Below are 18,177 nucleotides of genomic sequence, written 5' to 3'. Positions count from 1 at the left end.
TTATTTAATATTAAAGTTTTATCTCAACAATATTCTCGAACTTTAATAAATAATTTTATTGACATTTAGACATTTTTTAGCTCAGTCTTTGTAATCTATGAATTATTTGCATGTCATGTTTAATTATATAATTAATCAGCACACTTGACTGTCACAAGTGAACTTAAAATCTGGACATGAAAGCTGCAGGTGAGGTCATTCGAGTTTTAAAAAATTTAAATTAATGAGAGTTCCAGAAATGTGGGATCCCACCCACTTGAGATCAAGTGTCCTCACTAGCACATTGCCTTATGTCTGGTTCTGATACCATTTGTAACCGCGTAAACCAAGTCCTCTCCTAGCAGATATTATCCACTTTAGTCCGTTACGTATCGCAATCAGTCTCACAATTTTAAAACGCGTCTATTAGGAAGAAGTTTCCACCCCTTATAAGGAATGTTCTGTTCTCCTCTGCCACCGATATAAAATCTCACCATTTATATCAATATTATTAATGAAACACTCCGTCGATATGCTTATGCAATAAATAGAAACAAAATCCATACAAAACCATTCAAAGTTGAGAAATGTAATTGAAATTATTTATAAAAAATAATGTACAAAATCCATAAAACTAAATCTATAATGTAATAAAATATTATTTTTTATGTTATATAGAGACCAGAGAAAAAAATAAGCCCTGAAAATATGCATGCTATTTTATCTTCATCTATATAATGCCACCAAACAAAAGCCAGAAAATAATAGAACAATGGCCATCAAAGACAAAACAAATAGGCCCTCTCTGCACATGCAAATTTTCAAAAAATTTCACAAAAACCCCAATTTCAAGGACCTAGCAGCAATGAAACTTACCCAGAGGGCATATCAGAAAAGAATTTGGCATTTTCCAATCAACACAGAGAACAAAGATCATTTCTGAGCCTTCATCATACAGAACAACAATCACAATGCACAAAAAAAGGCAAAAAAAGAAAAGGTCACAGTTACAAATTTCTAAGTGAAATCACTTCTAACCTCATCGTGTAGATACCCACATGATCATATTGTACAACAAACCAGCCCAAACCAGGCCGAGATTCAGTGATGCCTGAATTGGAGTTGACACAGAACTGCCTGAGATCTCGGCTGAATCGACAGCCAGAGGCATTCCGTCGCTGTTGAGAGTACACGATTTAGGATCCGACCCGTCTTTGCTCATCATTTTAGCGCGAAGCACCGACGTAATGGTGTGGATATATGCCGTTCGGTTCTTGGCAAGAAGCCATGTTAGACCCATCAGCTGACACTCCTTGTGGTGCATCTTGGTGGTCCTGTTCTCTGCCTTGCTTGAATTCAAAGTTTCTTTGTCGTTGAGCTGCATTATGTTAGTGTCTCAATATCCAAATACATAATCATAGAAGTTTGGTGCATTAGTTCATTGTATTTCTATCAGTTGGAGCTGAATCTAATGAAACTACAATGATCTAGCTTCTAAACAACGTGAAGCAATTAAATGAGTTCAAAAATCAAGAACATCAAATGAATTATCTTGTTCAATGATATGATCTGCAGATTGCACTACTCAAACAGAGAATGCCATATGTCATATAGGCTTGATTCTTATCAAGATCACGTGAGTTTGTCATGTTCTTCAGTAAAGTCACTACCAAATGGCCCATTTCCAGTTATGATTTGATTTTTTGTTTTCCCTTTCAAATGATTCGTTCAATTTGAAACAAACCCAGAAAATTTCTCATCAAGATCATTGTAAAAGTTAAGCAGATTATCAATCAGTTAATGACACATAAAACTCAAACAAGCTCCAGTTCAATGAGAAAATTGCTCACCTGATAAAGGCTTTTCAAGCATTTTGAACAGCCACCAAGGCCTGGAAATCCATTGACATTACCATTGCTCAAGCAATTTCTCTCCAATCTCTTCACATTTCTATCTCCTTCAAGAATCCCATTCTGGTTCACTGAAAACGCTTCAGGGCAGCTCAAAGGGTGTAATCTTATGCCGCAATAGCAATAAACCACATCACAAGTCTCATTAGGTTTCATTAGCTCGATTCCCCTTTGATTCAACGCTTGATCCAAGTTACTGACGCAAGTTTCGGAGTCATCCGGTAGAAGCGGCAGGTCATACGACGGCGTTGTGTGGCCAGCAGCTGCGCCGGGTCGTCCAGCTCTCTGCAATGCGGTAGCAGAGTAAGCAGCGTAGAGCCAAGCAGCCAAGACCGGACAGCAACGGCTACGATGGAGCTCCCCGGAGACACCCCCTTTAGAAGGACCACAAGCAGTCTTAACCCCATGGAAGAGCTCATCAGGGAGGTCTAACGGGCAGCCCTGAACATCGGATTGTTCAGGGAAGGCCGGAATAGTGGCTGGCGGCGACTGGTTAACCTGAAATGGACGGATTGTAAGTGGGTCTGGATGGGGAAGAGAGAAAAACGAGGGAAAAAGAGAGAAACCGAGGGAGAAAAGCAAAAAGATTCGTGGGATTGAAGACATTGGCGAAGAGAATGCGATTTAGGTAAAGAAATTGGGGAAGAATGAGTGAAGTCTATCAATGGCGGAGGAATGAAGGGAAGATCGATTAATGGGTTAACGAAAAAGGAAGCAAAGGGAAGAAGAAGAAGAAGAAAAGGCGAAATGGAGGCTGACAGAGTTAGCGGCAATCAGAGAATTGGATGCCAATGGCTTAATCCCTTCCTGTTTCTCTTATAGTTTGAGATATAATTGATTGAGTGGCTAAGTCGTTTAGGGATAATTAAACAACCATGGAACTAAAGTGAAGAATTTTTTAAGTGTTTCTTTGACCACTAAAAAGCAAAAAAAAAAAAAAAAAAAAAAAAAAAAAAAAAAAAAGTATCTGTCATGTATCAACCCAAGAAAGTAAGAAAAAACAACAAAAGCAAAAGGGCATCTCAAGGTCGGGTTTTAAACATGTCTCTTCTACCACTAGTTTAGACGACGATACAGTAATATGACATTGTCCGTATTTAATTTTATATTTTTTTGAACTAGTTCAGTTGTATTATCTCTAAGGGGTTGCATTACTCCTAGCACTAAAACTTTAGTCTTAACGTCCTGACTACTGTTGTGCATCCTTTCTTCATGTTTCTCGTTTACCAACAACGGACGAGCCATCCCCAGCCCATGGGTCATAACGCACTCTTCCTACAACAAATTCACTTTAAAATCAATCATTAGAATGTGTACGAGATACCATATGGGGCTAATATCTCTATAACACTTTTGTTATTCAAATGAGTCAAAATATCCAAAATGCAGGATTAATCTAACTAGAAAATCATTCAAAACTCAATCGAAAAACGACTATTTCACCTTTTAAATGATATAAATTATTTTAACACTAAAAACTTTATAATTACACTATAATTTATAATGTAATTTTATTTTTGGTTGCTCGTGTGATAGTAAATGATGTCATACACAAATGGTGACATGGAAATACTTAACATTTATTACTATTTATAATACAATTTAATATTGTCACATGTTTTGTTATTTCTCTTTCACATACACAATTAATAAACTTTGGAGTCATAAATTATCAAATTTAATTTCAATAATGGTCTTTTTAATATATTCCAAAATATTATAGAAAAAATATATTTCGATTCCAAAAAATTACTTTATTATTAATTAACTATGCACACAGTATTGAATCTATAATAAAAGACAGTCATATTATTAATATATTTATTTATTATATTAAAGTATGGAATATTTTTTAATAAATGAAGTAAAAATAGGGGAAAAAGTAATTAAAATTGCATTTACATGATTTGCGGCTGAATATTAAAGCAATGAAAGCAACATCTCATTATTTCACTTCACATTCCCTTTAAATTCCCACCCACCATGAAAGCTTTTTTTTTTTTTTTTTTTTTTTTTTTTTTTTTTGGCTTAATCATATTGATTGCCCAAACCCCCAAATTATCCCATCTTTGATTGAAAAATCATAATCATAATATTCATTTTCCCCTCTTTTTCTTTTTGGATAAAGCGCCGTGAAATATTTTAATTTTACCCCAACATATATCTTTTACCATTGGTAAATCAATTTACACGGTGGTAAAATCAATATTCCAATTCTTTTAAATACGGTTATATACACACGTGTATATATATAGTTGGACTTTATATCCTTTATAATATCAGTAGTATATAGTCCTTTTTAGTAGTTTAGGCACGCTTTTACCCAGTTGGGTTTTGTGGTTAGATTCGAGTATTTCATGATTGAATTAAAACCCTTTATGTGACTTAATTTTTATAATGATTTTGTTCGTTGCATTATATTATATTTTAGCTAATTAATACAAATATCTTTGTTCCATAAATATTCATAAATTTTTAAAAGTTCTAATATTTCAAAAAAAAAAATTTTAAAAAATACAATATATATATAATTTTAAAATTAGGATTAACCCTATTTAGTATTTACCTTTATAGTTTTACCTTTATAATGGGACAAAAAAGTTGAACAGATTAAGATAATAAACAAAACACATTTTTGTGGAAGAACATAACAAAATAATATTTGTAAAGCTGGTTATTTTAGAAAAGTAAATTCTAAGAAATGAAAACAAACTCATTGGACTGAAAAGGAAGGTAAAAGTAACATATTTTTTTACCATTTTGGTATTTACCAAGCACGCCTCAGCGGTAAAAAAGCTGTCTGCAACAGCACTACAGCAGAAAAAACACAGTAAAACACAAAATAAGAATAAACAATTAGGGTTTAGACTGTGAAAAAGTAAAAGTTGCAGTTCAGAGGTAGAAGAAAGTCTACACTTTATTGGCAAAAGAGAACCCTTTCTGCCTTCCTCTCCCTCCACTATATATTTTATTATTATTATTATTATTATTTAAATGTTAATAAATAAAAAATAAATAAATAAGGCTGCTTTTTTATTCTTATTATTTTTTAATTAAAAAGACCATGATGGTAAAAATGAAGAAGAAAAAAAAAAAAAAAAAAAAAAAAAGGTTTGAAATAGAGAAAAGGAAGATGGATTTGGTCCACCATTATTGTCCTTATTTATCATTGCTATAGGGACTCTGGTTTGCTCCCACATCCCCCACCCATTTCCTTTCTTTCCCGAACAATTAAAAATTCAAATATCTGATCTTTTGAACGTATGTTCATGTCTCGACTAATTGAAATATATATAATTTAATAATATAATATATTCCGACGAACATTTAAACTTTAGTTTTCACTTTTCGTTAATGGTGTAACAATCAGTAAAGAAATTGGGTTGAGTTGGTTCGGGTCGTTCCAGACTAAAATAAATAAATAAATAATGTAAAAGGAAGTAAAAATGTAACTTTATGTAAAGAAAAAAAAAGAGAGCTTTCCTTACATATTACATTTAACCTATGATTCTTGCTTTAATTTTCAATGATATTAGTTTGATGGTTGTCATATTTTAATATTAATTTGGAGGTATGGTGGAGAATAATTTTTATTTCTTCAATAAGTAATAACTTGGGCCAAGATTTTAGTGAATCTAATGAGTGTCAGACCTTAGTCTTACTTGGGAGCATGTGACTCTTGGAAATCTCATATTTTTATGTTTTAATTAAAACATGTTATTTATTGAATATGTATTTTTGTTGTGTTCTAGATCTTATGTTATAACCCAATAATACCACCCTCAACCATATAGTATAATATTCCGAGTATATTATAAGGTACATACTTTATATTTATATTATTTTTCGACATAATATTGTAAGAGTTGTCTCCTTCACATGATTAATGATACTATTTTTTAAAAACATATTTATATTATTATCATATGATAGTCTAGTTCTGTGTTTTTAGTACGAGGATAGGAAATTTATTATTCTATGTTCAAGTTTGAGATATTTCGAGATTCGATAAATGTCTGTGAATCACCGTAAACTTAATTTCTTTGTAACTTTCTAAAGATAAAAAAAAGAGGTTAAATCGTTTGTTGGGATGAGTTGAAAATCGAAATAGGTTGATTCGTTCCGTTCTTAGAAGTTGAAAGATAATTTGTTTTCGTTTTGTTTTGTGGGATCAAATTCGAGCCAAAACGTAAAAGTTCTTGTGAAATTACATATGTAATAACTTGGAACGACGTAGTTTTAAGTCTTTGACATGGCTTTACCCGCCGCCGCTCAAGAGTATAATTCCGGCGGAAGAGTGCTGTTGGTGATCAAATTCTGTGGCGTTCCATACAGATCAGAAACATCAAGGTGGTGGTGGCTCCGCCCATTTTGGCCGTAGTGTTGACTATGCATGGCGGCTGTCACTTCGTCGTCGTCAGATGGCAGACGGTCAAATGTCGCGTTCATGAACGTCGCTGCCATGATCACAACGGGGCCGGAGGCAATGAGCGCGCCCACCACGACCCCACCGACCACCTGCCCTTGTGCGCCGGCCAAGTAAATTGTCAGACCGGTGATCCCCAACGGTGCTGGCGGTGGCAAGATCGATCCCAATAATGAAACGATCTCGAAGCTGTTAAAAACAAGATTAATTTATTTCTAATCAATCAATTTAAATTAATTTTTTAAGTGTAGTGCACGGTTAGAAATCATGATATTGTCCACTTTGAGGCTGAGCTCTCATGACGATGTATTATTTACAAACCAAATTAACTCCCAACTAATAATTTAAAATTTACCGGCCATGGAGAGTGACAATGGCGCCCGAGGAAGCAGCTTGACGAAGTGTGACATTAACGACGCAACCACTTCCACTAAGAATACAAACGCCACGCTGCTTCCTTCGAGCGAAGCTAGAGAGACTCTCATTGACATCGCAGCCAGAGCTAACCTCAATGGCATGAGCCCGGAGAGCATTAGCGCTATCTCGGGTAACAATAATGGGGGGTTTGGGCTTGTTCTTGGACCCGGCTGGCCGCCCGCGAGGTCGACGGAGAGCATGATCGCTCTCCGCAGCCACCGAGATGGGCGGCACAGCCTTGGGAGAAAGAAGAGAAGAAGGATCAAAGCAAGGTCTTTGTTGGTGATGGGCATTATTGGCACATTTTTCAGGTTGGTGGACAGCCATATCTTGATCACTTCCAGCCATTGCATGAACCATTAAGAAAAATCCAATCTTTTTGTTGTTGTTGAGTAAAGGGATCCCATGAACATATATGAAGGAAATTAGCAGAAAAAATAGATCAGGGTTAGGAGGAGATTAAGTGAAACCAAACATAAAAAACAATGTTATGTTGTCTGAAGTATGTTTTGGTTTTCACTGCCTACCTCCCAACAGACTTTGTTCTTCATGTTAATTGTCTTACCTCCGAATATATTCATTTTCTAATCTACAACCATAACCATATTGCTTGTTCTTTGAAAATCTAAATTGATACGGAAAAGATAAGGTCAGCACGATAGATATATTTAATGTGTTTGAGATTTAGTCAAGAATCCTTGTCTCTCCTAGGTTGGAACCGACGACGTTATACCTGAATTTCGTCTTGTAGCAATATGTGTCATACCTATATATCTCGATGGTCTCTAACTTGTAGCTTAGTTGAGTTCATTAGTTGCTCATACAAAAATTAGTCTAGAAAAAATCTCATTTTTAAAATTTTTTGTATAGTTTGTTTTAACAATGGAATTCTCTCCACTTACACGCTTGTTAAATAGGCTAGCTTTGCTTTGGTGTTAGATGTTATGGTCATGCTTAAAAATGTGTTGTCTTTAGCCACATGTCCATATCATGCCAAACCCTTTTACTTGCTTTTATGTTGTGTTACTTTCTTATTACATTTTTTTTTGTATGATCGTTCAGCAAAATCATGTCTATTCTACCTAGAGATGAATCACTTCAAAATGTACTATGGGAGGATCAAATAGTCATCAACCAAAATATTGTAATCGTTCTTGCCTACGTATTTTCAATGCAATTGATTTTCAATGATTTTCCAAACCCACGTTTTTTTACAACATTTTCTATTAAATTGTGGTTAAAAATTCAACTATACATTTAAATCGTCTGCAAAAAAAAAAAAAAAAAAATGATTTGTTCGTTGGATTAGAGCGAGTGCACAGCACGATTCCTATCTCATTGACTAATTTGACTATAAAAATTTTATATTTTAGTAGTATGAAAATTTAAATTGCAAAAATTTGATTTATATTAATTAAAGAAAATATTTTGATCAATAATAATGAAACAAATAGAAAGGGGGCGTTTACGTAAATTCACCTAACGTTATATTACAGTCGAAAATGTTGAACTAAATCATTAGAAGCGTAATCAGCCGTCGAGCTAATGCAAGCGCGCGGGAATTGTCGTTTCAGCCTGCTTCGCGGCAGCTCTTACCGATTGATTCAAACTGAATCCATCATCAACGAGATTCAAGCCTGTTCAAATCCTTCTCCTTCGAAGAAAACATTGACCCAAAAACGCGAATCCAAAAACACCAACCCCGGAATTACCGACTCCGATATAGTAAAATGGAACAGGAAAATCACCGCCTACATGCGCAGTGGTCAATGCGAGTCCGCTTTAGGCGTTTTCAATGGCATGCCCCGTCGGAGTACTGTCACCTACAACGCAATGATATCGGGTTATTTGAGTAACAACAAGTTCGATCGTGCACGGCAGGTGTTTGAGAAAATGCCCCACAGAGATTTGATATCTTGGAATGTGATGCTTAGTGGGTATGTGAAGAATGGTAATCTTAGTGCGGCTCGGACTTTGTTTCGTCAGATGCCTGAGAAGGATGTTGTTTCTTGGAATGCTATGTTGTCTGGGTATGCTCAGAATGGGTATGTGGAGGAGGCTAGGAAATTATTTGATGAAATGTCGGATAAGAATGAGATTTCATGGAATGGGTTGCTGGCGGCGTATATTCAGAATGGGAGGATTGAGGAAGCTAGAAGGTTGTTTGATTCCAAAATGGATTGGGAGATTGTTTCTTGGAATTGTTTGATGGGTGGGTATGTGAGGAAAAAGAGGCTTGATGATGCGAGGATTCTTTTTGACCGTATGCCAGTTAGAGATAATATATCTTGGAACATAATGATTACAGGTTATGCTCAGAATAGGCTGCTGTCAGAAGCTGGGAGATTATTTGAAGAGCTACCAATTAAAGATGTGTTTGCTTGGACGGCCATGGTATCTGGTTATGTGCAGAACGGAATGTTGGATGAAGCAAAGAGAATTTTTGAAGAAATGCCTGAAAAGAATGAAGTTTCATGGAATGCGATGATTGCAGGGTATGTGCAGAACCAGCAAATAGACAAGGCAAGGGAATTGTTTGATCAAATGCCTTCACGGAACATTAGTTCTTGGAATACTATGGTAACTGGGTATGCTCAGAGTGGCAATATTGATCAAGCCAGGATTCTGTTTGATGAGATGCCTCAACGTGACTGTATATCATGGGCAGCTATGATCGCCGGCTATGCCCAAAGCAGCCAGAGTGAAGAGGCCTTGCAGCTCTTTATTATGATGAAAAGAAATGGAGAAAGGTTAAATAGATCTGCGTTGACATGTGCATTGAGCTCGTGTGCAGAGATTGCGGCTTTCGAGTTAGGGAAACAGCTTCATGGACGGCTAATTAAGGCAGGATTCCAAACTGGGTATTATGTGGGAAATGCTCTTTTAGCCATGTATTGCAAATGTGGAAGTATAGAAGAGGCACTTGATATTTTCGAAGATATAACAGATAAGGATATCGTTTCCTGGAACACACTGATTGTAGGTTATGCTAGGCATGGATTTGGTAAAGAGGCTTTAGCTGTTTTTGAGTCAATGAAGATGACAATCAAGCCTGATGAAGTCACGCTGGTATGGAAGTTCTCTAAAACTTCTATAAGTGTAATTTGATCTTCATGTTGTATGAATTAGAGCCACACTTGCATGAATTTATTAATTTATTTCTGGGTATGAAAAAAGAAACTAGGAACTAAAAAGGAACATAATAGGCATGCACGTAGCAATTTAGGTTAGGAATTTTTTAGAGGCTCTTGAAAGGTTGTGATTACTGATAAAATTTGACTTTGAAAGCTAAAGGCGGAAACTAAGTCAGGTCTAAGTGCAGCAACCTATTAACATTACATTTGAGATGATATGATATTGTCCACTTTGAGCATAACATCTCATGGCTTTGCTTTGGGCTTCCCCAAAAGGCCTCTTCATATCAATGGAGATATATTTCTTACTTATAAACCCATGATCATTCTCTAAATTAGCCAATGTGGGACTCTCTCCCAACAATCCTCCCCTCGAACAAAGTACACTATAGAGTCTCCCCCGAGGCCTATGGAGCCTTGAACAACCTCCCCTTAATCGAGGTTTTGGAGTCGAGTACACCCTTTGTTCGACATTTGAGTCACTTTTGACTACACCTTCGAGGCTCAGAACTTCTTTGTTCGACATTTGAGGATTCTATTAACATGACTAAGTTAAAGGCATGACTTTAATACCATGTTAGGAATCACGACTCTCTACAATGATATGGTATTGTCCACTTTTTGCATAATATCTCATGGCTTTGCTTTCCTTACTTATAAACCCATGATCATTCTCTAAATTAGCCAACGTGAGACTCCCTCCCAACACATTAGAAGTTCTTTTTGTTCTCATATTTCTAACTTTCTGAAATTTATCTAATTTCTACCTATTCTGTGGAACATTTTAGGTTGGTGTATTGTCTGCTTGCAGCCATACTGGCTTAGTAGATAAAGGCATGGAATATTTTAATTCAATGCATCAGAACTATGGTATAACAGCAAATTCAAAACACTACACGTGCATGATCGATCTACTTGGTCGTGCGGGTCGGCTGGATGAGGCTCTGAATTTAATGAAGAACATGCCCTTCAGCCCAGATGCAGCAACTTGGGGTGCTTTACTCGGTGCAAGCCGAATTTATGGCAACACAGAATTAGGGGAGAAGGCTGCTGAAATAATTTTTAAGATGGAGCCTGATAATTCAGGAATGTATGTTCTTCTCTCAAATTTATATGCAGCTTCAGGGAGATGGAGTGAGGTTAGGGAGATGCGAATGAAAATGAGAGACAAAGGAGTGAAGAAAGTGCCTGGATATAGTTGGGTTGAAGTACAAAGCAAGATTCATATATTCAGTGTTGGAGATTGTTCACACCCGGAAACAGATAGGATATATGCTTATTTGGAAGAATTGGATCTAGAATTGAAGAAAGACGGGTATGTTTCTTCTACTAAATTGGTGTTACATGATGTGGAAGAGGAGGAGAAGGAAAACATGCTCAAGTATCATAGTGAAAAATTAGCTGTTGCATTTGGTATTCTGTCTATACCACCTGGGAGACCAATCCGAGTGATTAAAAACTTGCGGGTTTGTGAAGATTGTCACAATGCCATTAAACACATATCCAAGATTGCTAAAAGACGGATAATCTTGAGGGATTCTAATCGCTTTCACCACTTCAGTGAAGGTACATGTTCTTGTGGAGATTATTGGTGAAATTTCTTAGCAAATCCTTTTTGCCAATATGGTTATTCAACTAGATAAGTAAGAATTGAAGATTAGCAAATGATTAAACTGAAGGGCTTCAAGAGTTAGATGAACTTGGATCAGAGTTTTTTTTGAAGATACCTCAGGATGAGATTATTGCATGTCGTAAATACTTGTGCCACAAAGAAATATTGATACTTGTCATTGATATCGAATGCAGTCTCATGAGATCATTTTCAGAAATATTAGTGTGAAAAAACCATATAGTTGGAGTTAAAATTACTGGAGAAGAAGGTTAGTGCATATTACGGAGAAAAGGACAACTGCTGTAATGGTATCACATTATGATACTGGTCCTGCTGCTATCGGAAGATACAACTTCTACTAGATTGTGCAGTAATTAGGATATTGGAGATTGTGTTCTTTGCTGCGTACTCCACGACTTGGGTGACTTGGGTGCGTACTCTAAGGACAAACATGACTGTGGCACCTTACACCTCAACCAGCGTCATTAGCACAACGACTAGATAAACTAAAAAAGACTAGTTTTACTGGGAGGTTGTGAATTTCTTCAGCAATTATGTTAGGGAACTACCTTGCACCTACACTGCTCAACCTTATCTCGTTAGCAGAACTCAGAATTTGTTTTGAGAAGGGGATGGGGTTGCACATTACTTGGAATTAGTAATGCTTTTGGCGTTATCTTTGGCGTGCCAAGTCATCTGTAAGTTAATTTGATGTTCATTAAGGATTGTCTAACTGCATCATTTATTGATCTCATTTCTACAATTCTTTTGGCGTTGATTTGATGTTCATCAATGAATGACTGATTAAAGATGAATACTTTGGTGAAGTTTCAATGATCGAGTGATTACAAAGCTTATGTTTTCTTTTTCTTAAGAAAAAAAAGAAAAAAAGTAAGATTTCTGTCAATCAAACTTATGAATGAAGATACAATATTCATTTTCATCAGAGTTTACAAGCCCGAGAAATAAAGGCAAGAGCCAAACAAGGATTTGTGATAGATACATAAATCCAATATGCTAGTTTGTTCTCCATCGTGGTATTCATGCTACAAGGGGTAGCAAGCAACCTGAAAGGCCCTTCAAAATACAAATAAATCAAAACTACATGGAACCATTTTTTTCTGTTCGTAGTGCAAAAAATTACACAGTAAGTTAGGCATGAAACCTAATCTTAGCATATACCTGATTTTTTAAGAGACTTCGCTACACTTTGCCTAATGTAGATGTATAGCCAACATAATCTTTGGGAAAAAATACACAAAACGAGCAGCCCCGCCGCCCTCTCTGTCATTCTCTCAAGGAAAATACAAGGGGTATGAAATATCAAGTATGCAAGGCCGAAACCTTCTGAGACAACCCGTCAACTGCCTCGTCGTTAACCTCCGTAATCGGTTCCTCCTGCCAATCAATGAAAACACGCATCAAAATTTGTAATGCTTTCTCCCTTTTCTTCTAAGAGAGAGTCCCTCACAACTGATGAAACAAAATCATAAAGAACACAACACAGAACAAAGTCTATTATACCTCTAGTTCCTTTTTTGGTTTGACACCTATACATTTAGAGGCACTGATGCTGGCACTCTTCAACAAGCTACGAGCACTGTAATTTGGCTTGCTTTGTCCATTTTGTTCGTTACTGTTTGCATTTTCCGAACCATCACCTTGCTGCGACCTTGGGGGACTCTGAAGAGTTGAAGCAACATATACACCATTTCTTCCTTCTAAATCCTCGTGCTGTGCAGCCTCATCTTTGGGTGCACAAACCCTTTCCCTGTAAAAATGTAACACATGACACAATCATAACAGGACCAAAAAGATAGTAGCATGGATACATCCATACCTATTAAGAGATGTGAGGTTTTGTTTTCAAAAGAAGAAGATAAATATGTTTAATCTTACCTGGGCAATGAAGCATGCTGTCTTTGAAGTGGAGAACTTCTTTCACCCTTACCATAATGTTCCTCCAGATGCGCAAACTGGCGTTTGAAACGATCGACACCACTGAATATGCGAAGGGAAAAAAGGGTCGTTAAAGAATGATAAGTCTTCACACGTATTACAACTAATTCCCATGAAAATGGATTTTCACCTTGGGTACATGAAACTAGTTTGTTCTCCACTGCGGAGATATTCTTGCAGCATCTGAGGATGATACTCCAAGATCTGTTTACGTCAAACAAAAAAGAAAAATGAAGTTAACGCGATAACTGGTTGAAGCATCGAGCATTTAGAATTGAGTGCACACCTCTCGATAAATTAATTCTCTAACATCATCTTTTGTCAACTTTCTTCTCTCAAATTCAAATTCAAGTTTTGAAATCGGTTGAGTTGATGGTTCGCGATCCACGTTCGCCAAACCATGAAAGTAAGGATCCGCTAATGCCTGGATACATCATCGAAAACGTTATAAAAAATGAGTCACTTTATATGAAGAATAGACCTGGTAATCTTAACTTCACTAACCTCTTCAGCTGTAGGACGGTCTTTGGGATCAAATGCAAGCAGGCGTTGAAGCAAGCAGAGAGCCAAGGGATCGGCATTGGGGAACTTTTGTGTGAGAGGAACAGGCTGCTTTCTCCTCATGTTACTAAGGTATCTTCTTGCCTTTTCATTTCGAATCTGTAAATATAATGGAAATGCTTCTATGAATAACATTCTAAACCGCATTCTCAAAAAGAGATCAATTCTTCATGTTCTCTAATGTTTGGTGAACTTCTGAGCTGTTACTTTTATCATTACAGTTCATGGTTTTCAGAACTAAATTCAAGATAGAAAGTTGAAAAATTACAAAACCTTAAAAAACAAAGAAGGCAGAAAATGAAAATATGAGAACATTGAGATCTTATAGCATACCCTAGCAATGGACTCAGCCGAAGGCGTGCCAAGCACATCAGTCATCAGATCCAATTGGTGCACCACATTTTTCCCAGGAAACAGTGGCTTTCCAGTGAGCATTTCCGCAAATATGCATCCAATGCTCCAAATATCAATTGCAGGAGTGTACTGAAAAAGACCATAAAACTTGTTATGGCTTTGCTTATGCACCAAATAGCTATACCAGTTAAATCCCAATAGCCTATCCAAATTAACCAAGGGACAATATTAGGCAACGACCAAATATTTCGTCCAACAATCCTCAGAAAACAGATACCCCTCTCCATTCCAACAAAACACGCACACCCAAGAGGACCATAAAAGTCAGTAGCTGTTTAGAGTGAAGAGAATTGTTCATGCATCACGGTCAATTCTGAGTTTAAGAACATCAGATGGTCATATCACCCAACCTGCTCAACCCCAAATATAGAGTAATCAGAGAGCAAAACAACTTACTTTCGAGAAAAAAGAGCCACAAAGTTCAGGAGCACGATACCACCGGGTCGCAACATAGTCCTTTAGAAAGAAGAAGATTAATCAGCAAAAATATGGCAAGCCTGACTCTTGGAAGACCAAGGAAATGGAAAATAACAAGAAAAAAAAAATTAAAGGAAAAAAAAAATGAAAGAGATCCCTCCATCAATCTTACAGTCCAGAAAATAGCAGATGGAGCATCATTAAACGACACACGAGCGAGTCCAAAATCACATATTTTCAGTTTGCAGTCGGCATTAGCTAAAATGTTTTTGGGCTTTAAATCACGATGAAATACATTTGCTGGGAAAAGAAAAGGAAAAGTTATCAGTTAATTGGAAAAACAACAAAGAAGTTCATAGCAAATACTGGGAGACCAGCTACCTGTATGTATATATTTCAGACCACGAAGAAGCTGGTACAAGAAAAATTGATGGTGCTCAGGAGTGAGATCATCGTTGGCCTTGATTACTTGGTGGAGGTCAGATTCCATCAATTCAAAAACAACATAAATATCTCTGAATTCTCTCCGTGAAGGAGGAAGCATAATGTGCTTTATTTCTACGATATCTGGATGTCGAAGCAGCCGTAGGAGTTTAATTTCTCTTAATATTCTTGTGGCATCAGAAACGTGCTCAAAAACATCATTAATTTTCTTGATTGCGACCTTCTCATCAGTATGTGTATCAATGGCAGAACCGACAACCCCGTAGCTTCCTTTACCAATTATTTCTTGAACCTGATATCTGCTGGCTTCTCCATACTCTGTGAAAAATTCTGTTTCCAATCCACCCTATAACAACATTCAAAACGTGTTATAGGCAAAGCAAATATAGCACAAAGTCAAAAAGATTTTATACGAAACTTATTGCTTCACATATGAAATGCTAAAATGTTAGAGAAAGAACTCGGATAAAGATGCTCCAAGTCTCACAATTTCCCAAGGTCCCAAATATAATAACAACTCCACAGTTCGTTAGTGTGAGATCCGACATCGGTTAGGGAAGACAATGAAACATTATTTATAAGGGTGTGGAAACCTCTCCCTAGTAGAGGCGTTTTAAAAACCATGAAGAGAAGCCCGAAAGGGAAAGCCCAAAAAGGACAATATTTGTTAGCGGTGGGTTTGGGCTATTACATTTATATAAGGATCAAGAATCCCTTAGTTGAAGCCACAATTTCAATATATTCTTCACCATGAATGACTTAAAAAACACATTTTAAGGCTGAATACTCCTAAAGTTAAAACATGAAAACTTCCAAGTCAACTCAACAAAATCCTACAACTAATAACTCACCAGTCTAACATACAAAAGTTGGTCACATATTTGATTTGAATGCATACAAGGGAGGAGAAGAAGTCCATTTCCTAACACCAAAATTATAAGAAATTGCTTTTCTAAGATGAAACAAAGATCTTTAGAAAAATATTGATTGAGAAAGAAAACATGGGCAAGGGAGTGTGGGACTCAAACGAGTCAAAGGGCTTATCCCTTAAAATATGGAAAGACAGCAGAAGGATACAAGAAGCAAGCACAGCTCAGTTGAAAACATAGCAAAATACAAGACAACAGTGATGGGGACTTCAAATAATTCCAAGAACGCAGTTCAGATTTTAAACACCACAAACCATTTCTTGTTTCTTGCAAGAAGAAAGTTTCAATGGCGAAAGGTGGGGCACTTGTTTTGTTGGACAAGGTTCCTAATTTTTCAAATGCTGAAGAATCGCCTTCTTAAATTCAACAGTTCCACAATGTCAACTGTTGCCCTGCAGCCAATCAAGGCGATGGAATAGGACAGGAAAGCCACGATTTCAACAAACAAAACCCTACGTCAAGAAAAAGAAACGAAAGGACAGTTTGCCGGAAGACAACGCTTCAAACAACAATTATTTCTCATTGCTCAATCTTTCCGGCATGTAAAACAAATCTCAGGAATCCCCGATAAGGAAATGAACATACCAACAAAACATAAAGATCAAACAAGAAAAAGAACGGGGAAAATCAAATCCATTCATAATCTGAAGCAAATTTCATATAGAAACATAGAAACAAAGACAGAGAGAGAAGAATCAAGGCAAACACAGATCTCCAGATCGAGAAAAAAGAAGCAGCACGAAATACCTTCTTGTGGGAATCCATTATAGCGGGAAGAGGAGGAGGAGGAGGAGGAGCTCTGAAATGATTGGTCCGCTTAGGAACTTTGATGAGCTTCAAGGCAGAGTAATCAAGGTCGTCGACATCATCGTCCTCCTCCTCAGATAATCGCTCAAGAATGCCTTCTCCTCCGGGATGGGGTTGCTTCCGTAAACGTTTGCGTTTGGGGGGAAGAATGGTCGATTGGGCGCGTAAATCGCTACTCAACAATTGGTTACCATTTTCGCCATTATCCACATAATCGAGCTTATTATTATATGGGTAATTGAGATTAGAATCAGAATCAGAATTACGTCCTAAATTAGAAGAAGAAGAAGAGGAGGAGGAGGAGGAGGAAGAGGAAGTAATGCGACGTTGAAACCAGCGACGAACACCATCTACGAGAGTTCCACTCCCCATAAAAAGAAGGAGAAAAGGATCAAAGAAACCGGGTTTGATTGAAATTACAGCCACTCGATTGAAGCTCCAGCATTGCAACGCCACGCTCCACGCTACAAAAATGCTTGATCTCTCTAAGATCTCGCTGGCTCTGCCATCTATGCAATTTCCATTTCCATTTCTAAAAATTCATCCGATTCCTTTGCTTCTTTGCCTTCATTCAATCATGATGGCTGTGGCCAAATCTTTGTGCATCTTCTCCATCTCCACTCTTAATCCATACTCTTTTCTCAATTCTTTTTCCTCATTTTGTGAGGAATATCTTTTTTTTTTTTTTTAATTTTATTCTTCTCAATTCTGAAATTCAAATTCTCCCTTTTAACCCTTACAAATACTTCATATTACCACTCACAATTCTCGTATCAAATATCTTGTATGTTTTATTGTCACGTGACTATTTGCATTGAAACTTAACAAATTAACAATAAGAGACAAAATAGATCGGATTGAAATATTTTAACTCTTTTTTTTTTTTTTGTTAACTCGAATATAATTTAACCCGCTAAGTCACGAAAAATTCTTTATAAGTTGAAAGTTCCAACCGTAAGCTCATATTTGTAATATTATAATCTATATTTGTAAATGGTTTTTTTTTTTTTTTTTTTTTTTTTAAGTAAAATTCATTCTTAAACCATAAAAAATTAGAAATTATTGGAGAAATTTTTTAATTAAAATATTAAAAAATATCTCCAATAATGAAAAATAATTATTATTTTAGAATAAATGTTTAATAAGTATCTTGCTTGTTATTATTTAG

General features: G+C 36.4%; 4 protein-coding genes across 6 annotated transcripts; 1 reads left to right on the top strand and 3 right to left on the bottom strand.

Annotated features, from left to right (window-relative positions):
- Positions 1-865: 865 nt before the first annotated feature.
- Positions 866-2,715, bottom strand: LOC111793946 (putative GPI-anchored protein At4g28100). Its single transcript, XM_023676031.2, has 2 exons — positions 1,830-2,715; positions 866-1,357 (listed from the first exon to the last, which is right to left on the bottom strand). The coding sequence occupies exons 1-2, from the start codon at positions 2,493-2,495 to the stop codon at positions 1,019-1,021; spliced, it is 1,005 nt and encodes a 334-aa protein (XP_023531799.1). The 5' UTR covers positions 2,496-2,715; the 3' UTR covers positions 866-1,018.
- Positions 2,716-6,011: 3,296 nt separating this feature from the next.
- On the bottom strand, positions 6,012-7,116 carry LOC111793901 (AT-hook motif nuclear-localized protein 16-like). Its single transcript, XM_023675970.2, has 2 exons — positions 6,671-7,116; positions 6,012-6,504 (listed from the first exon to the last, which is right to left on the bottom strand). Exons 1-2 carry the CDS (start codon positions 7,090-7,092, stop codon positions 6,162-6,164), a joined length of 765 nt encoding a protein of 254 aa, XP_023531738.2. The 5' UTR covers positions 7,093-7,116; the 3' UTR covers positions 6,012-6,161.
- A 1,123-nt stretch (positions 7,117-8,239) lies between these two features.
- On the top strand, positions 8,240-12,241 carry LOC111793154 (uncharacterized). Its single transcript, XM_023674904.2, has 2 exons — positions 8,240-9,801; positions 10,655-12,241. Exons 1-2 carry the CDS (start codon positions 8,278-8,280, stop codon positions 11,459-11,461), a joined length of 2,331 nt encoding a protein of 776 aa, XP_023530672.2. The 5' UTR covers positions 8,240-8,277; the 3' UTR covers positions 11,462-12,241.
- A 120-nt stretch (positions 12,242-12,361) lies between these two features.
- On the bottom strand, positions 12,362-17,654 carry LOC111793155 (mitogen-activated protein kinase 9). 3 transcript variants are annotated; one of them, XR_002814885.2, is made up of 12 exons: positions 16,950-17,654; positions 15,211-15,619; positions 15,002-15,129; positions 14,809-14,868; positions 14,332-14,481; positions 13,942-14,097; positions 13,724-13,861; positions 13,568-13,641; positions 13,378-13,479; positions 13,003-13,249; positions 12,661-12,876; positions 12,362-12,555 (listed from the first exon to the last, which is right to left on the bottom strand). XR_002814885.2 is itself a non-coding variant. In XM_023674906.2 (11 exons), exons 1-11 carry the CDS (start codon positions 17,379-17,381, stop codon positions 12,802-12,804), a joined length of 1,971 nt encoding a protein of 656 aa, XP_023530674.2. In that variant the 5' UTR covers positions 17,382-17,654; the 3' UTR covers positions 12,362-12,801. The 3 variants fall into 3 exon arrangements, 1 of the variants encoding a protein (XP_023530674.2); XR_002814886.2 differs by having other exon boundaries at positions 12,362-12,545; XM_023674906.2 differs by having other exon boundaries at positions 12,362-12,876.
- Positions 17,655-18,177: the final 523 nt, after the last annotated feature.

This window comes from Cucurbita pepo, chromosome 4 (genome assembly GCF_057944985.1).
Source record: "Cucurbita pepo subsp. pepo isolate OVF chromosome 4, ASM5794498v1, whole genome shotgun sequence".
NCBI classification, from domain to species: Eukaryota; Viridiplantae; Streptophyta; class Magnoliopsida; order Cucurbitales; family Cucurbitaceae; genus Cucurbita; species Cucurbita pepo.
Note: the sequence above shows the minus strand (reverse complement) of the source record. Positions and strands in the feature narration are given on the sequence as shown.